The 21,023-nt window shown below is 49.5% G+C and overlaps 1 protein-coding gene across 4 annotated transcripts in view; it reads right to left on the bottom strand.

Moving 5' to 3' along the window:
• Window positions 1-21,023, bottom strand: part of SIM1 (SIM bHLH transcription factor 1) — a 302,054-nt gene that overhangs the window by 5,167 nt on the left and 275,864 nt on the right. For all 4 annotated transcript variants that reach the window (XM_069606526.1, XM_069606528.1, XM_069606527.1 and 1 more), the window contains one exon: window positions 1,803-2,208. In XM_069606526.1, coding sequence (XP_069462627.1) covers window positions 1,803-2,208 — 406 coding nt within the window. The remainder of the gene's footprint in view (window positions 1-1,802; window positions 2,209-21,023) is intronic.

Genomic DNA, 21,023 nt, shown 5'->3' with positions numbered 1-21,023 from the left:
TCTACCTTGTACATTCAACCAACCCTTACTTTCTGGTATCTACTCTTCCCGTTTTAAAAACACTTGTGTTATCCCACTACTGCATACACAATCAATTGAACTCTATGCCCCCGCAGCTTTGGCCTTGTGCCCCACACCTGTAAAACCAATACAACGTTGGTATTTAACATGCATTCTAATGTCCACAACATCCACAACCTGTGCAATCCCTTGCTTCACTGAATAGACTTAAGGAAGAGAGCACTAATACACGCCTCTAATTTAATCACCACAAGCATCACTCACCCATCCTCCATCTCAGTACCTTCTTTGATACTTTTAATGAGGGCATACTTTTGTGAACTCTCGAAATGTTGCACCAAAGCAAAGGTTGGCGAAAAGCATGACGCTGCCTTGTTCCACCTACAACCCAGCCTTGTTCCACCTACAACCCAGCGGCCATCCCACAAGGCTCTGTCCATGGCCTAACTGATGCCATTTTGTATAAACCCTTGCTATCACTGAATGTAGGCATCACCCAATGGCTGGCAGCACACTAATTAATGCTCAAAACCTCCAAATCCATGAACATATATTTCACCTCATCCACGGAGCCCAAAACTATCCTGTTGCTTTAAGTCTGACTTTGTTCTCCATAAAAGCACAATTCCACAGCTTGCATTGACAGTCAAATGCATATCTCCAACGTATTCACCTTGAGCACTGCATATCTCCAACATCTTGACCTTGAGCACTGCAAAATCCACACCATATCACTTTCCGCTGTACTGAGACTCTGATTATTTCTCTAATCTTCAACGAGCGGCCTCCTTATAGGGCTTCCCATCACTCCTTCCCAATACTTAAAAAAACTCTCAATAATAGTCCTTTTTCTGTAATATAAATGTGCACCCACTACAAAATAAAGAGGCAGTAAAACAACAGGCCTTTGCAACCATTGTTCTTTAGATGCACATATTTGATACTGGCCCCTTGTGTCTGATAGAGGCTGCAACCAATGAAAGATAATTTGCTGCAATTGACATAATTTTGATTTGGGGATATTTAAAAAAAAATGATGTTCTTCAGGCTGGATTCCTCGCGCTTCTAGACCCTGTAATAATAGCTGTGACCATTGCCCAATGGAGGGATCCTCCCTATAGCAACCTCAGAAGGATGAAACTTAAAGTCGGCCCTGCTGAGATTCGAACCTGCGTCTAATTTCCAATTCATTAAACTCTCCAATGGTGCATTATCACCAATGACTGAACTGAACACTACCGGGGCCAATGGGTGGTTACAATGTTGGGCAAGACCGGGCTACATGAGCAGAGTTTATCTGAGACTCCCCCCATATAAAACGGTTTGCCATCTGCGGCCATACTAAATTGCCAATAGGAACCGACACCCATCCACTGCCCTCCAACAGACAATAAAAAAAAGGAATGATGGACACGAAATGTGTTGTCCTCAAAGTCTTCCCAGGGAATATTCTTTCCACTCATGTTACTGCTGCAGATGACCACTTTCAAATCAGAAAAGGAATACAAAAAATATTGCAATAGGATGGCTGGTGACCTAGGTTAAGTGCTAGAAGATTGTTTAAATGGAGGAAGAGTGCTACACAACCAATGTTCCTATTTAATTTTGTAATTCACTGACTTGATAGATTGCTTTCAAAATGAATGAAATCAAGAGTTGGGCAGTAGCCCCGATCTGTAAGTGCACTACAGAGTTCACCGTATCCCATTTGAAATGGTCTGTGACTATTGTTAGAATTGTTTCTCAGCTTTGACAGATGAGTGTTTCACTTATTCACTTACCGGGAATTCTGTGAATGGAAGCGATGTGCGGCATACTGTTATCGTACCCATCTCTGCTCTCGGGCGACGACTTGGGCAGGGGCAGCACGGAACGGGAGCCCCACCAAGCCTCTCTTGCTGTCTGCGGCGTGCCCAGGAAGTATCTGCCAGCCTCGCATCTGCCTCCATCGCAGGCTTGCGTGTGGAGGTGCCGGTCATCGGTCAGCCTGGAATGGTCAAGGGCAAAGCCGTAGCAAAGAGAACTGCGGTCCGAGTATTGTCTGTAGGCGCAGGAGACCTCGTGGTGCTGGGGGTTCGAGCGTTCCGCAATGTCCAAGAGCTGTGGTGAGGCAGTGTCCGTCAAAGGGCTGCCACCCCATTGGCTGTCAGGGTCGGATTCAGATCTCTCTGTGTGGAATCCAGAATACTGAAATACAGCAAAGGACGTATGTTACGATTTCACATACCTGACATTCGTCCTTGTCTGAAAATCTCCTTACAGCAGGGCATCCTCAAAATTGAATGTAATGTCACACTCTTTTTATTTGCATCACACGTACAGACATATACAACGATTAGTGCATCACATCTATCAAGCCAGGGTAAAGGTAATAGCAGTGTTGTTATATATACAAAATAAGTCAAAAGACCTTCAATCGTGTAGAAGGAGATTTCTGATGACACTGGAGAATATACAATTGATAATCACACCATACGCAAGCTATGTTCAAACACGTAAAAACACTTCTCCACCTAATTCGAAATCAAAATGCTCCACATTGAATCTAGAAAAAGTTCCTCACTGGTCAACAAGGTGCGTCTTATCATTATGAGATGCTTTGCTTCTGTTTGGAAATAAAATATGTTCCTTAATGGACCCCAAAATCGTTCAAATTTCACTTAGAGAAATGTAACAAATCTGAAACCTATATAGTCTACACTTACCTGAAAAGCTGTCAATGTATGCAAACAGATGCATAGCCAGCCCACAATGCTATACGGTAGGAAGAGAAAGCTGTTGATTTGGAAAATACACAAAAGTAGGCCAGAAGTAAGTCTTTTGGGAAAGGGAGTTTGAGGAAATCCTGTCGGCCCTTGCGCTGAAGTGGTTGAGGTCAGATTAATTTGGCTGGCGCCTGGAGCGCATTCAAATGATAAGTCATGCCACTGATATCCGGATTTGAGATGGGCGGTCCGGTGATCTTTCAAAAGGCCCATCAGCTGCCCACCAGCCCCCTTATACAGGGTATATCAATCATATACTGACCACGCCTTGATAAAGACCTTTTAGGTCGAAACACGTGTTGGCTTTGCTTATGGAGAAGCTAGTGTGTCCATAGGTATGAAATAAAAAAACACTGCACTACAGATATCAGTGGCACGACTTATCATTTGAATGCGCTCCACACGCAAGCCTAATGAATCTGAAATCAACCAATCCAATGTCAGGACCGGCAGGGTTCCCTCAAGCCCCTTTTCGCAATATGATTCAAACATAGGGCGCCTTGAACAACGCCCTTGCGGAACTGTCAATCAGGCAGCAGGAAGAAATTCAAACAAGACCACCAGATCAGTGCAGCGATCCCTGTTTCCTCTTGCTCCAGCCGCACTATAACAGAAGTAAGTCTACCGGTCCCAAAACACTATTAATCTTTTATTTTTTATTTTGGGGGGGGGTTCACACCCCCAAACCCCATCCCCTTTATTTTTTATATATTCCCGGTCATCCACGCCCAATTTATATATTTTTCTAACCCCCACCCCCAAATTTACCCTATAAAATGACCTTGACATCTCTGCTGCATATAAGCAGGAATAATAATACCCTTAAGATAAAGGCCCCCAGTAGTGACACGAATACTGTTCACAATGAATCTTGAATCTGGCAAAAATCAGATGTAGGCACACTGGTTACATGCGTACTTGCTAATGGCTCTACACCTACACATGTGAAAAGCTGGACGAGCAAGGGGGACGCTCGTCCTGCCTAGGCCAATCAGCTGAATCATGCTGGACCCGATCTGGAGCCTGTGCTTGCACATGCAATTATATAAAAATATGAGAGAATGTATTTTAAAACGTCATCCAGGGAGTTAGGAGCCAAGTCAGCCGACAGAGTAGACGTGGAATAGCTTAACAAGAGGGGGGGGGGGCGAGGTACAGATGGACCTACTCATTTGGTTTGCAATTCAGAGTTTACGAGAAAGTGACGACAATGTTCTCACTGCAAGATGGAGCGAAGTTACTGAACTTGGAGCTAAGAGATGTCGATAACCCCCAGCAGAGGAGCTCTGATATGGGTGTAAGAGAACCTCCATAGTTGATAGTCAAAGAAAGACAGTGAACATGGACATAAAACAACCCCCAACCCTCACCGGCCACCAGCACGTGGGAATGGTGGGGAAAGCTGTCAAGTGGCATTGTTTCCAAAAAGAACAGAAAGCATCCGAATGGGAGATCTAAAGAAAAAATAGAGTTCACAGAAGATGAGGCAAAGCCCATACGGATGGAACAAGTTACTTACCTGTAACTGTTGTTCTCCAGCATGGGTCTGGCATGGATTCACATGCTCATGAATATTCCCCGTTGTCAGGCCGGGAATCCTCGGTATAGAAAAAAATCAGTATCAGTTTCGTTTCTGATCTGTCTTTCTCAGTAGTAACCAATCACTGGTCTCTGGGTCATACTGCCCCCAGCCAATGACTGCCCTCTCCCTAATACCCACCCCCGGCAGCCATCCTTAGATTTGGTAGCACGTGAAGTGGCAGTATGACCAAGTGAAGAGCTGCAGAGGGGTAGGCGGGAGGGTTCGCATGTGAATCCATGCCAGACCCATGCTGGAGAACAACAGTTACAGGTAAGTAACTTGTTCCTTCTCCAGCATGGGGTCTGGCATGGATTCACATGCTCATGAATTTAAGAATACATAGCAGTATACACATGCACAACCACGGGAGGTGGCAAAAGGCTCAATATCAAGCAATACAACAACTCAACATTAAGCAACTCTTACCTCCTCATCAGGCTCACCTTAGGCGAACAGGTTGCGCAGCACTGCCTGGCCGACTCTGGACTCCTCCCTGGAATCCCGGTCGACGCAGTAGAATCTCGTGAAGGTGTGCGTAGACCTCCACGTAGCAGCCCTGCAGATGTCGAGCAGGGGCACACCAGACAGGAACGCCGTAGTAGCAGCGATCGCTCTGGTCGAATGGGCTCTCGGACGGCCTGGCAACGGTCGGTTTGCCAACCGGTGACAGTGCATGATGCAGCCGGAGAGCCATCTGGAAATGGAAGTCTTCGAGAGAGCCTTCCCTTGATTCACAGGTCCAAAGTTCACAAACAGCTGTGATGTCTTCCGAAAACTCTTTGTGCAGTCCACGTAGAACTTCAGCGCTCTAGCTACATCCTGCGAGTGCAGAGTCCTCTCAGCCGGCGACGAAGGCGACGGAAAGAAAACTGGCAACACCAAGGGCTCGTTGAGGTGTAAATCCAACAGCACCTTGGGCATGAAGGAGGGGTGCGTCCTTAGCACCACCCTCGTGTCGTGAAAAGTCAAGTATGGAGGCTTGCAAGACAGGGCCTGGATCTCTCCCACTCGTCGTGCAGTGGTGATGGCCATGAGGAATGCTGTCTTCCACGACAGAAACTTCAACGGCACTGAATGCATAGGTTCGAATGGGGCCCCCATGAGCCTAGTCATCACCACGTTGAGCTCCCACGCCGGGGCAGGGGCCTTCACCGGCGGGAATGATCGGAACAGTCCTTTCATAAATTCCTTCACCAGTCGATGAGACCACAAGGACGCCCGTCCTGTAGTTCTGGTGTAACGTGAAACGGCAGCCAGATGTACCTTGATGGAAGCGTGAGACAGGCCAGCCTTGGCCAAGGACAATAGGTACGGCAATACTTGAGGGGCCGTAATCCGCAGAAGGTTAATCTTCTGTGCACGGCACCAGACAGAGAACCTCTTCCATTTGTGTTCATAGCACTTGAGAGTTGAGGATGCCCTGGCCTTTGCAAGAACCTCTCTGCAGTCGGCCGGGATGTCGTATCCTTCAAACTCTAGTGCTGCAGGAGCCAGGCCTGCAAGTTCAGCGACTCTGGTTTGTGATGAAGAATGGCGCCTCCTTCTCTGGAGAGAAGATCTGCGTCCGTCGGCAGCTTGACTGGTGTGGACGCTGACAAGTCCAGAAGCTCCGGGAACCAGATTTGCCTCGGCCATGCCGGTGCGACGAGGATCATCCTGCACCGGGACCTCTTGAGCTGGTTGACGAGCTGGAGTAGCAACGGCAACGGTGGGAACGCATAAAGGAACAGGCCGTCCCAAGGGAACGAGAAAGCTTCGCCCATGCTCCTCGGTTGGGGAAACCTGCTGGCGAACCTCCGGCACTTGGAGTTTGCCGCCGTCGCGAAGAGATCGATCTGGGGTTCGCCCCATCGTCGGAAGAGTCGGTCCACTTGATCCTGGCGCAGTTCCCACTCGTGGCGCGAGCGCAGCTCTCTGCTGAGTGAGTCGGCGATGGTGTTTTTTATCCCTGCCAGATGAAAGGGTACCAGAAACATCCCTTGGGCGACGGCCCAATGCCACAGATCCTGGGCTTCCTTGGATAGGGCAGGGGATCTGGTTCCGCCCTGCTTCCGAATGCAAAACATTGTGGTGGTGTTGTCGGTGAAGATCCTCACCACCTTGCCCTTGAGGGACGGAAGGAAGGACCTGAGGGCCCAGAACACTGCACGGAGCTCCAAGATGTTGATGTGGAGAGTCTTCTCCTCCGGGAGCCAAAGGCCTCTCGCGTGGAGACCCCCGGTGTGTGCTCCCCAACCTTCCAGGGAGGCATCCGTCGTCATCATCACCTGGTGGGCCGGGGCTAGGAAACCTGTTCCCACCGTCAGATGAGAGCGGACACCCCACCATCGTATCGCCTGACGGAACGCTTCGTCGAGCAGGATCCTGTCCTCGAAGCTGCCCGTCGTCTGGATCCAGTGGGCGTCGAGGAATTCTTGCAAGGGCCGCATCCGAAGTCTGCAGTGGCGCACCAGATAAATGCAGGAGGACATCATTCCAAGGAGGGACTTGATAGACCTCACTCTGGCCACGTCTGTGGCCAGCAGACGTTGCACCTTTCCCAGGATGGCCCTTATCCTTTCCTCCAACGGTGAGGCCTGCCGCGCCACTGTGTCGAGCTGTGCTCCCAGAAACAGGGCGACTTGCGACGGGACCAGGTGGGATTTTGGAAAGTTGATGGAGAACCCCAGGTCCGTGAGCAGCTGGACGGTCTTCGCAGTGTGTTCCACGGCGAGCTCCCTTGTCCTTGCCCGTATGAGCCAGTCGTCCAGGTAGGGGTAGACGTGGATCCCCTGCAGGCGCAGCCGCGCCGCTACCGGTGCTAGGCACTTGGTGAACAGCCTGGGTGGCGATTTTAATCCGAACGGGAGGGCCTTGAACTGGTAGTGCCGCCCTTTGACCATGAACCTGAGGAACTTTCGGTTTCTCTTTAGAATAGGGATGTGGAAGTATGCATCCTCCAAGTCCAACGACGACAGGAAATCGCCCTCCTCCAGCTGTCCCAGCACGTGCTGGAGGGTGACCATCCGGAACTTCTGTGCCTTGATGTATTTGTTCAGTCGTCGCAGGTCCAGGATGGAACGCCATCCTCCTGTCTTCTTCTTTACGAGGAAGTATCTTGAGTAAACTCTGGAGCCCCGAAGCCTCTTTGGAACGAGCTCGATGGCACCTTTCCTGAGCATCGCCCTTACTTCCAACAGCAGTTGAGGGACATGATTTTCATTCCTGGCCACGGGAGGAATGCGGGGGCACCTCTTGTGGAACTCGAGGGCGTGCCCCAGGGCCAGGGCGTCCAGCACCCAACGGTCGGTGGAGACAGACTCCCACACGCCGACAAACTTTGTCAGCCGGCCTCCCACCGGGGTGCTTCGGCGGGGGCCCGACCCGACGGTCGGTTCAATCTTGCTTGGAGGCCGCTTTGCCTCCTTGACAACCTTGGCGACAACGGCGGGATCCATTTGACTTGTCGCGTCCCCTGTAGGCCTCCTGCGACGAAGATCTTGCCGCTTGACGGTACGTAGAGGAGCTGCTGCTGGCTCCCTTGGAGGCACCCTGTCTGCCTCCGGAGCTCCGAAAGGACGGCCGTCGCTGTTGGAGCACACCCAGTGCACGGGCTGTCTCCGTGTCCGTCTTGATCGCCTGAAGGGACTCATCAACCGCTTTGCCAAAAAGGTTGTTCCCATCGAAGGGCATGTCCAAAACCTTGGTCTGTACGTCCTGGCAGAAATCCGTCGCCTTGAGCCATCCTCGTCCTCTCAGGCAAACGCCGTTACCCAACTGACGGAAACCAGTGTCGGCGATGTCCATAGCCACCGTAATGGTGTGGTCCGAGGCAATCTCACCTTCCTGTAAGATTTCCAGGGCCTCAGTCCTCTTGGCGTCCGGAAGGAAATCCAACAGAGCGGCGATCTTGAACCATAACTCCCTGTCGTAGCGGGCTACGATGGTCAGGGCGTTGGCCGCCTTGATGGTCGTCGCTGCAGATGAGATGACCCATCGTCCCATCGCATCCAGCTCCTACCCTCGCCGTCCGGCGGGGAGGTTGAAGTCGAGGCCGATGCCCCCCCCGCTTTCTTCTTGGCCCACCGCCGAAACGACCGAATCCGGGGTAGGTTGCGCCCTAGGGCACAAGGGGGCAGCGTCAGGGACCCGGTACTTCTTCTCGTCCCGGTCCCTCATCTCAGGCGCCGTGGCAGGGTTCTTGAGGAGGGCGAGCCCCTCATCCCAGATGTCATCAAGAAGCGGTACGGCGAGGACCGTCTTCCTTTTAGCCTACCGCCGTTGGTAAAGGAACCCTTCTTCTTTTCTTCGGGGCAGAGCTGGAAGAGCTGGGATGCCCTGGAAATCATAGCATGGAAGGATCCAATCTCGTTGGGTGGGGACGCCCGGGCAGGAGGTGACGGGGGACACGTCCCGTCATCGCCTCCGTCGTCATCCGTACCCGTCGTAGTCGTGTCCATGCCTGTATCATCCCTGTGGGTAGTGGACCGGGGGGGGAAGGCAGAGAAGGCCGCAGAGGCGGGAGAGGAGGCCTAGGATGCGTCCTCCTCCTCTTAAGTGGTGGGCTCTCCGAAGCTCCTGGCTCCGGTTCCCCCGTCGGGTCTGGCTCAGGTACCTCCGTCGGGGGAAGAGGCAACCTAGTCCTTATCTCCGAGCATAAGGACTGGATGACTGACAAAATGGCCGCCGAGGTGTCCTGCGGCGCCGGAAACGACAGGAGCGAGGGCTCTTGAGGAGCCTCGTCTGCGTCATCGTGGCCCTCGTCGTCGCCCTCGTCGGGATCCCTCCTGATGGGCTGGGCCTCCTCCACGACTTGGATGAGCTCCTCTTCAGAGGTCGTGTCCTTATCCGCGACGGCCACCAACCCCTCCCCCACCCTTTCCAACGAGGATTTCGTGGGGGTCTTCTCGATGGGCCTGAAAGACGACTCCCTCCGCGGTGGCAGGGAAACTCTGGTACCTGAGGGCGCCTCCACTGGTGTAGCCTCCACAGGCTGAGCCAGAGCCGCGGCGACATCCTCAATCGAGGTCTTAGCAGGGTGAATTAAGGCCAACGTCTCCTTCTGTACACCTGGGGCCTTCACCTTGGGGGGAGGGTCCGAGCCTCGCTCCCCCTCTGCCGGAATCTTCGAGATCGACCGGGGCCTCTCCAGAAGCTTCGCCGGGTTCTCGACTTCCTCTTACCCAAGCCAGAGCGTTGGCTCGTGGTCGATGGCGCCGGGGAGGATGCGCCCTGCCTGGCAGCCAAGGAGCCCAACCGTTCGGCTCTCCCGGTGCCCGCGGACTCGCAGTGCTTAGCCTTTTGTTGGGCCCCCGTCGCCGGAGCACCCTCACAGGACTTAGAAGACCGCTCGGACTTCTTTTTCTTCTTCTCGTCTGGCGGGCTCTTACCTTCCAACCAGTTGGCGAGACGGAGGTGGCAATCCTTCATGGTCCGCTCCGACATGTTCCCACAAAACGCGCAGTCCTTTTCCTCGTGCGTCTTGTCCTCATGGAGACAGTAGAGGCATAACGAATGCTCGTCCTCCTTGAAAACGTTCTGAAGCTGGCATCCAGGGCAGGTCCTGAACAGCTTCCCGGGCGTCGAGCTCCCTTTCTCCTGGGCCATGTCCGGGGTAGGCCTCGGAACTTCTGGAATCCTCCAAAAGTGTAACTCGATGAAATCTTCACCCTTGAGGGGCGTAGAAACTCCGAAATGGATCCCTGTTGATCGGAAGTAGAAACGGTGGAGCTTGAGGCTCTATTTAACCGAAAAAATGAGAAAATCTCCTGAAAAAAGCGCGAAAACAGCAAAAGCTCGAGAGCTACAGCACGAGGACTCCCAACACTTGAACGTGCGGTAAAAATCTGAGGATGGCTGCCGGGGGCGGGGCTTAGGGAGAGGGCAGTCATTGGCTGGGGGCAGTATGACCCAGAGACCAGTGATTGGTTACTACTGAGAAAGACAGATCAGAAACGAAACTGATACTGATTTTTTCTATACCGAGGATTCCCGGCCTGACGACGGGGAATATTCATGAGCATATGAATCCATGCCAGACCCCATGCTGGAGAAGGATATTAAGGGACCTGGGGGTGGGGGGCATGAAGGCCATTACGGGTCTCCCCCTGGGAAGGCTAGGGGGATAAATGAGAAATGGCCACGAGGAACTTCCCCAAGCAAGGTGCTGGGTGCCCTTCATGGGGGATTACAAGTTAAATTGCAACATGTAGGTTTGGTTGACTGAGCTTTCCACCAAATGTTTCATTTTAAGTTATGCCAGTGGAGGAAGGGGGAGCATTTAGCGAGATGGTAGATAAACATCATAGGAGGAAAAAGCAGGGGAGGAAAGGAAGGGCTGGAAGGAAGAGGATGGAAAGGATTGCCGCATGGGCTCTTTTTCTATAAGGGAACCGAGTAGGCAGAACAAAGGATGCAATAGACGCAGAAGGTATCCAAGATCAAAATGACATCATCGTATCACACTAATACCTACATATTACTACAGTCAGGGAATGTGAGGGGACTGAATAGCCCCAACAAGAGAGTGCAGCTATTCAGAGGAAGAATGTAGAAATAGTAGCACTAAAGGAGACACACTTACTGCAAGGTACCAGGTCAGATGGAAACATGAACAATGTCCTAGTCAATTCCACAACGGTAATAAAGCAAAGAAAGCAAGGACGGCTCTACTCTTTCCTAAGAGAATGAAGTTCACTATACTGGAGGTAGACAAGGAGGGGAGATATGCTGTAGTAAAAGTGAGAGGAGGCGAAAAGGTGCTAACTATTACTTAGGTATATGCCCCAGAACATGAAAACGGGACAAGAAGGCTTCTTATTAGGTTCTGGAATGCGCTTAAGAACTTCATGGTGGCGGAATGTATGTTTGCAGGTGACCTTAACATGGCAATGGATGCAAGAATGGATAGGTCAATACAAACTAGAACTGGGCTGGCAGGAGAGATTTCAGGGAATCTAAACAATTAGATAGAACTAGGATTGAATGACTCTTGGAGGAGCTTCCACTCTCAGGAAAACGACTTTACGCATTACTCAGCTGCCCATAGACTTCTGGCGAGCAGGCTAAAAGTCAGGGACAACAAGGCTTCCATTGAGAGGATTTGTGATGATAAAAGGAAAGTGGGGAAGACAAACACAAAGAGAAGGTTTTCTCGAATTTATTTCAGAGAGGAGATATAGATACAGAGAGATTTTTTAAAGTGGGGCTTCCTTTGATCAGAGAAAACATGAGACATGTCTTAAAATGGCTGTTCTGCCCACGTGGGCTTTCTATTATTATTTTATTTATTTATTAGGCGCCAAAGGTCTGTAGGCATCAGGGCGCCACACAAACAAGCAGACGGTCAAGCAAGACGGGACAACACAAAATGCAGGAAAAAGAAGGAACAGGACATCCTAAGTAAATAAGTGCGTCTTTAGACGTTTTCTAACGAGTAGTTGGTTTGTTTCTAACAGCAGTGCCAGAGGAAGAGCGTTCCATAATTAAACAGCAATAGTGCAGAAAGAGTTCCCGAGTCCTCGACTTATCCTTCCTCGGGGGACCATCAACAGGTGGGAGCAGCTTGACCGGAGTGACGTTGGAGGGGTATTTGGGGTAATGTGGTTCTTCAAGTAGACTGGCGCTTGGCCAAAGACACATTTGTGGACAAGGGAGCGAGTCTTGAACTGCACCCTGGCCTGAACTGGAAGCCAGTGCAGGCCCTTGCGCACCCCTGACATAGGGTCTTTTTTTCGTTAAATCGCAGATAAAGTGAATTGCATCGTTTGGAATGCTTTGTAAGAGGTTTGTGCAGTGCATTGAGGCTCCAAGCACCAATAAGATAATCTAGTCGGGGCAAAATTGCCCTTGCTAGAGTAAACCAGTTCTTTTTAGTTAGGAACGGCTTGGAGTGCCTGAGCACTTTCAAGTAATATTGTGCTCCATGAACAATTCCATCAACTTGGGCTGAAGACTTTACCTTGGTGTTCATATAGATGCCCAGGGTTTTGACTTTGTTTTGGATATGAATAAGGCGCTGATTGATGGACATGGATGAATATTTATCCAGCAGTTTGCTTCTAGCCAACTTGGAGCCGAAGATCATCAGTGCAGTTTTTGATGGGTTTCAGCATAGGGAATTTAGGTTAGTCAAGTCGTTAACTATGCTATATACATGTTGCAAAACTTGCAACCATTCGTAATCTTGTTCATAGTTACCCCTCATTTCAAAAAGAAGCTGAGTGTCATCAGCGTAGTTACACAACTTGACATTTAAGATGGTGTGTAGGTCACATAAAGGTCGAATTAACAAGTTAAACAGCGTGGGTGAAAAGCATGCCCCGCGAGGAACTCCCTCTTGGATCTGTACAACACACTCTAGATGTCCGGTTACCAAGGAAAGAGTATATCCAAGAGACTGCATCCCTGGAGCACAGACCATGCTGTTCCAGACGTTTTAGGAGGCCGGTAGGATCTAATGAAGCAAAAGCGGCTGACAGGTCCAAAAGGACCAGCAGTCCTGCCTTACTCTTCTTAACGATGGCGAGCATCTTGCTCTAAATGTCTACCAGGACGATCTCAGTGCTGTGTGCTGCCCGAAAACCCGATTGATAGGGACGGAGGATGTCTCTTGATTCCAAGTGTGCTTGGAATTGGATGGTGGCGACCTGGTCAATCACCTTTAACAAGAAAAAAACGTGTTAGTAATGGGTCGCAAGTTAGAAGGGGGCCGAGGGTCTTGGCCTGGTTTTTTCAACAAGGGGTAACCACGATTGTCTTAAGACAGTCAGGAACCAAACTACATTGAAAAGAAGAGTTAATGAAACAAACCAGAAAAGGCGCAACGATGTCGGGATTGTTCAGAATGAATTTGGATGGTAGAGGGTCACCAGCACAGGAAGTCAGACACATTTGGTTCAGTACTTTGAGGATGTCCTGAGTGGTTATAGGGACGACCGAAAACTTGTAGCCCTATGAGGAGATCCCCTCGTTGTCAAGTGATAGAGGGTGAGGGGTGTTAGCTTTCAAAGCCGAGGAGAACTTTATGCGAGCAGCAGCTATTTTATCCGAAAATGCTTGCTGGATAGTACTACCATCCTCGTCAGTAGGTGTATATGCCGACGATTCTAATGTTGGCTTCTCAAGGCTGGGGTATACGTCAAAGAGCTTCTTTGGTTGGTTGACAGCAGACTCGACTTTATGATCCCAAGTTGAGAACCTCCATGGTGGTTTAGGCGGGTTTGTTCCGGTTCCTAGCCAGGCCACTACACTTCCTGAGGGGCTGTGTGTTTGGTGGTTTTTGGGGCCAACCTGTCACTTGGAAGATTGTTGGCAACCCAAGAACCTGCCACTTTTGCTTGCTGGGCTGTCTCTGGTTGCCACCATCATTGTCTTGCTGCAGGGGCATTTTTCACTGGTGTGCCTGTGATGAATCAACATCCGGTGTACCAATGGTCCAAAGATGAATATCGGTTTCTAAACCATCAATCAGCACCATACCTCTAGTAAACCAGAAGGGATCCGAACAGATTAGAAACACAAGTAAATTATAAACCTTCTTGTCCAATTTTGGTAATGTGGACAGAATGGCAGGCTGATCTCCGTAAGGTCGTGGATCGTTGGTTAGTTGCAACACACCAAAAATACTATCATAATAATAATAAAGTAGATATTTTTATACAATCTTGACTGGACAGTCCCTTTTATCACTGGGTGGATAATATCATCCAATGATAAAAGGGGCTGTCCAGTCAAGACTGTATAAAAATATCTACTTTATTTCATTATGATGATAGTTCTAGCATACTACAAAATACAGGCCACCCTGTAAAGAAACACAGAGGACAGTTTCACTACGGAAAGGAATGCACTCTGGATACTGATAGGAGGGTAGTTGGTAAACTGTTCATGGTTATTTGGTTTCAGCACCAAGGGAGCAAGGGGTCGTAAATGTCACTAGGGGCCTTCGACGAAAGACTAGGGGGACAGAACCACAATGTACCTGGTGCTTGAGATGATCTTGATGCTCGACAGCGTCAGCTCCTGCGATAGAGTTCAAGGTGGGATACAGCTGCATGTATCAGGCAGCAGGCAGTTTGGCAAGCGAGGCTGGACGGATGGCTGCAGGCTGGCCTACACAATGGCTCGGGGTCAAGAATCGGCGTCTTTGTGCTGGTTGGCGGATCTGGAACACTGGTCGAGGCGTCTCGGACGGCTTTAGTGACTGCAGCTGTCAGTGGTGTAGCCAGTCGCGGTTTGAGGGGTCGACGGCCTCGGAAATTGTCATAAACGATGGACGCTGGTTGATGCTTGTTGTGGCACTGCTTCTAGCTTCTTTGTAGGGCTTGTGTCGTACTTTAAGGCGGACGGCCCAAAAGCTGAGGAGAGTGTTTGCAGGCAACAGCCTTGTCCTTTGTTCAGAGACTCTATGGCACTTCCCACCTAGGAAGCTTGCTGGCAGAACCTAGACGTGCACGCTGTGTGCTGGATGGGTACCGGTTCTGGAGCTGCTGGATGGGTCCTCTGAATCCGGCATCTCCCTCTGTTCCCTGGAAGATGTTTAGGGGAGCGTTCTTGCTTCCCTCTTGGAAATCCAGGCCTTCCTTCACTGGCGGAAGCTGTACGGCAGACTGTACCTTCAGTCAGGGTCCAAACGACTCCTTCTTACTCCTTTCAAAGTCATCAGATGATCTGCTAAGTGAGGGGCTCATCCCTCTTTTAAAGCCAAATGGTCCCCAGTTATTGCTGCTGGCTAAGCCTACCTTAACGAACCCACCTTGGGCCCACACCAACAATCCTCTGCTGTGCGTGAGGTCATAACCAGACTGATAGCAACAGGAAAGGTAAGGGGTAACAACATGTACCACTAAATTCCAACCATCTTCCTGTCTGTTGTGGATCAAAGTGTGTCTCTGGTTAATTGAGCTCTCTGTGACTCCTGATCAAGGCACAGGTCTCTCTTGACGTTTGTGGCGAGAACAGACTTTCTGTCTCTATCAAATCATATACTTCTTTCCTATGAAAGGGAGTTCCCTACAGGGGCTGCCTACTGTAAACAGTTGTCCTAGGAATTACATTCACTACCCTTCATACAGAGGGGTGGGAGCTAGCTTCGTGTTGAAACCTTGCATATCAAAGAGGTGGTGGGGTTTCCTGCCTTTTGTTAGTTCTATGAACAGGCCTCTTCACAGGCCTGCTTCAATTAACTTTCATCAGTATGCGCTGTCACCACACAGAACTTAAGAATAGGCAGGACAGGTCCATGGAGCCTTTGAAATTTTAATTAGGCTGGTCATGGCCAGAGGAAGGTGTTTCCTTCCCCCTTCTTGAGATGCTTTGATGTACCCGTCACTGTCACATTCCAGCTAAATGTGACAGGGAGGACCTTGCCTGTAGGCTGTGTCCCCCTGGAGTACACTTGACTGTCTGTTGAGCGGTGAGCATAGGAAAATATGTGCAGATTAGCCCCACACATTTTCTGAGGTTGATCTCCCATCATTCCATTTCTTACAAAATTTTAAAAAGCCCAGGCAGGCGCACACTCCCTGTGCGTATGGTCAAATTCCTCACAGTGCCATCCCTGTTTGCCTGCTTACTTACCAGGGTTTGCCGTGTGTGGGTTCTCCAGTCCTTCTGAAGCCATCTACACTTGATTCCATTCTGAATGGCATGTCCCACTCCTATGAAAGAAGATTGTTCTTCTTTTGGTCCGGGGTCTTCATTGGCTCAGGGGGACCGGATGCTTCATGCATCCTAACTGTGTTTGAACACCACCCCATCCGTGCCCCCCTTGTGACTATCTTTTTTTAAAATAATTGTTTTGTAGCTCCCTTTAAAAAGAAGCCTTTACTTACTAGTTTGTTTTGCCTTCTGGGAACCAACTTTCTAGAAGCAAACACTAAGTACTCACCCTGGGTCTCTGGGTTATGATATGATATGATAATTTATTTATATAGCGCCTATACACAATGTGTTTCAAAGCGCTTCAAGGCAAGGGAGGGAACAAGGGAAAATACAGTGACATTCTTATAGGCCATGAACAGTAAGGATGTGAAATTAACTATCGTACTCGGCCTGGCGACATTTCAGATGCAAGTGCTACGACATAGATAAGGAAGGGAGGGGGAGAGTGGGAAGGAAATGGAAACAGACAGGCGACTATCATACTAGGCCTGATGACATTTCAGATAGTGCTGGAGGGGCGGTGGGGAGGAAAAAAACAGTAACGGGAGAGGGGAGGAGACAGACGAGGTTGCTATCATACTAGGTCCAGGGACAAATCTGATAGAGTAAGTGCATAGAAGAAAGTAAGGGGAAGAGATAGGAAAAGGGAGAAGGGAAAGGAGGAGAGAACAGAGAGTTAGCAGTCAAAAGAGTGGAGAAGCAAGAGGGGAGAGTGACTACAATTGCAGAAGTCAGTAGTAACACATAATGTTGCAAGCCAGGATACAAGATGAAGATGGGAACAGCACCAGTACCACCAGTCCAAGATGCAAAGGAAGTTCAGCATGAGAGTTGAGAAAGTAAAAGTGGTGAAAAAGAGTGTCAAGCGGGAAGGCACCAGGTGGGCGGGGCTTGCTAAATTGGCAGGTTATTCATGATGCTCACAATCAGAGGTCCTTGAGCAAGCTGTAATAAGGTCCTGTGGGTCCCTACTACCGCTTTTCCCGATTGTTTAACTTTGGGGGCTGCTGAGTCTTGAACCATCCATTTGGTCTCTTCTAGGTCTCCACTGGTGTCCCTTCGGGTTGATTGCTCTTTTCTGGGTACCTGTGTAGAGACACTGTTACTTACCTGCCTTTCCTTTTGATTCCTACCGGGCACTTTTCTCAGCGCTGTAACTCCTACAAGTGACACTGCAAGGAACTTAACTGGACTGTGGCAATTTTCTACAGTTCGCAGAGTTCTTCACCAAGCCCTGTTTTTTTTTCTTAGAGACGTGCCCCAATTTAAAAGGGATTTTAAAATCTTTATATTACATTCCTGCTTGGATATACATTGCATCACACAGTCTGTTCCTACTGCTTCCCTCTTTAGTGTTTAATATGCCCTTCTGGGCCTATGGACTGAGTTACATGCATATGTATTATGTACAATAGTTTATTAAAATGTAGGACACATGTGCTAAGTTCTGTGTCGACTGTCTCTGCGTGGTTAGAGGATATGCACCGAATTTAATTGATGGAAATGGTGATAATGTCCAGGAATAAGAAAAAATAACTTGTATGAAGGCATTTGCGGGATGTTCCTGGATCTGTAAATGTTGAATGTTAACTATACTTTTGGTTCACACACAGGAAATTGAGAAAGCTTCTTGAAGGGGTTTCGGGGGTTTATTGATTATTGAAACTGGACGCAGTTCTGTTCGCTATACCTGTGAGAGAGGGGAGGGGGTTCATATGTATTTGTAAAAGTTTTAGGTATGTCATTTGTTTTTCTCAATAAATATGTGAATACAAAAAAAAGGTTGTGTGGTACTCCTGGGTCCTGAACATGATGGTAATAACGGTTTGTAAATTGTCTAGGGGTCTACTCCTTAACTTACATCTGGACATCTATATGTACACGGTCTGTCACAAGTTATGAGGCTTACATTTTAAAGTAAAGAGTGAGTTAGGCCCTAACTGGCCATTTATTGTTTTTACTTACATTAGTGTCTGCTATTTATTAGGTGTAACCGGAATACGTATTTCCCACATTATAAATATTTTGTGTGTGACCTTAGAAATAAAGTGTCCATCTTTGCAGTATACCAATGTGGTGTGTTAGTTTGTGGTGTTTGTTGGGATTAATTGTAACTTCCTACCAACCTTGCTTCCTCCTGAAGATACGCTTGGCTGCTCTGCTACAATTACCAGTGAAGAGGCTGGTCTTTCCTCTTGGGTGAGGTGACACACATTTCTACTATTAGGTTAAAGAATGCACTGCCCTCACCAGAGGGTTGTGCAAAAATCACCCTAACATCACGGCTCATGGCTATCTTGCCAATGTAGTGAGACGCTATGTGCCAGGCCTTCCACGGAGCAGCCACGGCGTTTGCCTTGGCTGTAAAACTCTAATAGTGTTGGGTGTCACCTCTGGAAGTCTTGCCATTGACCACTAGGAACTGTTCTTCTTTGTTTGATTGATATAGGGCTGTGCTATATGTTTTTGAGGTTATTTTTTGTGTATGTATTGTTTTATAGTGCCTTTGAAAAAGGCTTTCCTGGCAATTTTGTTTGCACTTACACGATTTTTAATACTACGTACTACTGTTAAAAAAAGCAAGTATTACCCAATTTAATGATAGTACTCAATGTATCAACCCGAAAGGATTGAAGGGCTGAATGAGCTCTGTTGTAGGATTAACAAATGTGAAGTGCAGACTGGCTGCACATCTGATATGAGCCCTTCACTCATGAGCTGTGCACCTGGGCATGGTCCTAGGTGTTTCGATGGAATTTCACTGAACAAGCAACTTCGTGCATTGCCCTCCCTGCATTCTCCTGCCTCCTGTTTGCAGAGCAGCCCCCCAAACCCTATGCACCGGTCCCCTGGGTGCCATGGATAGTCCTTCTTTATCCCCCCAAACACCCGGCAAATAAGCCTCCTGAACACTGTGCTTTTGAAGATTCGCGGCAACAGATTTACAAGCTGCATTTGAAAGTCATTTGTTGCTGGGCGAGACCAGAGGGCCTCTGGCCGGCACAGGTCACAACCTGGGTTCTAGCCTGACCCTCATCTCGCGTCAGTACCTGCCCAAAGCAGGGGCCAGCCACGAGCCCCTCCCGCTAGCCACAACTCCAATTTGAAAAACGCAACATGAACTTGCTTCCCTGGCTTCCTCTGCACCCCGGTCGCCTGACTTCCTATCCCACCTCAGCAACTCATTGATTAGCTGGGACAAAACAACAGGAAGTCAGGCGGACGGGATGGACAGGAAATCAGGCAAGCATGCTCCTGTTATGTGGTGGCACAGTGGCATATTTAAAGTTAAGGGATTTTTTTGGGCCCAACCTGCTTGCACCTCTTTTCTCAGCCCTCTCTCATCCCTTTCCTTTTCTTTGTCCCCAGACCCCATGTGCCCCTTTCCTCGGGCCCCAGCCCGCTTGCATCCCTCTTCTTGGCCCCCAAACCCCTCGCACTCAGGCCCCTCACGCTACTTTTCTCATTCCCCAGCCCCCTTGGACCTCGTTCACAGTCCGAAGCCCCCCACAACCACTTTACTCAGACCCAAGCCCCCTAGCACAAGTCTTCTCGAGCCCCTAGTCCCCTTGCACCCCTTTTCTGGCCCCTATTTGTCACCTGAAGCCTTTTCTGGGCCCCTAGTCCCCTCGACCCCTTTTCTGGGCCCCTAGTGCCGCTCACATACCATTTCTGGACCCTTAGCCCCTCGTACCCTTTTTCTTTGCCCCATTCCCCTCACACCTTTTTCTCAGCACCAAGCCCCCTTGCACCTCTTTTTGTCAGGCTCCAGCCCTCTCACACCCCTCTTCAGGCCCCTAGTGCCCTTGCACCCCTTTTATGGGCCCCTAGTTCCCTACCACCCCTTTTCTAGGCTCCTAGTCCCCTCAGGCCCCTTTTCTCAGCCCCCTGCCACCTCGCACCCATTTTCACAGCCCCCAGTCCTCCCACAACCCCCTTTCTCAGGCCCCAGCCCCCTTGCACCCGTCTTCTCGGCCCCCAGCCGCTTCGCACCCCTTTTCTGGGTTCCTAGTCCTCTTCCACCCCTGTTCCGCAACCCCAGCTCCTTGTCTACCCCCCCACAGTCCCTAAAACAGAGCTCTTCTGTTTCGTGCGTCCATTTCCCTGTCTTGGCTCGCGTTTGCCCTTAAGAGTCAGGCCAGAGGCCCTGTCTCGGCCCTAGCCAAGAAATCTCTGGCTCTCCCAGCTCTAGCCATGACAGCCCAAACAGAGAAACGGCCCAAAGCTGTATATATGTCTAGTACTTTGAACACATTTCACTGTCATGGTGAGTATTCTGACAGGTGAAATAAGCACCATTCCCAGTGTGCAAGGCATGTTGAGAAGGGTTCTACGTGATTTCGCCGAATGAAATGTCATCGTGGGACATTTCATCGTCGAAATCTCATCGCCAGAAACCCTGTATTTTTATTTATTTTTATTTCTGGGGGGGGTTCTCTGGGGGGGGGGTTCTCCCACCCCCTCCCCCTACTTTAATAATCATACCCCAACCCGCACAAAACACCCCTAAAAAAATATTTTTTTGAAAAAAGGGTTTCTGGCGATGAGAATTCCGGCGATGAAATGTCCCACGATTCGGGGAAATGCGTGTATACCGTTGAGAAGGCATGCATGCTTGAATTATTATCACAGAAAAATTTGTTCATTCGCAAAATGCACTTGCTTAATATGCAAAGCAGACAGCATCTGACATCCAGGGCAGCCACAACACCAAGGGCTGGCCAGAGGCATGGGCAGTCTGTATGGCTGACCAGGGCCCCACGGCCATAGGGTCGCTGCAAGCACAAGCTACCTGCTTCTAGCATGTAAAGAAATCTTTTTTTCAAAGGGGGCTGTCCTACCTCCATGTACGCGGCTTGGCTCCTTTTTTGTTTGTTCTAGTGAGGCAATGTGCCACCTCTCAAATTCCTGCTGCAAAAACACTTACCTCCGTAACTCAATCCGGCCCACACAACTATGACACTTTGCCCCTCCTCCCGTCACTGCGACTATAGCACTTCTTAGGTCATACC

Source organism: Ambystoma mexicanum, chromosome 4p, assembly GCF_040938575.1.
Source record: "Ambystoma mexicanum isolate Mex_15411 chromosome 4p, UKY_AmexF1_1, whole genome shotgun sequence".
Taxonomy (NCBI): Eukaryota; Metazoa; Chordata; class Amphibia; order Caudata; family Ambystomatidae; genus Ambystoma; species Ambystoma mexicanum.
This window is presented reverse-complemented; position numbering and strand designations above follow the sequence as displayed.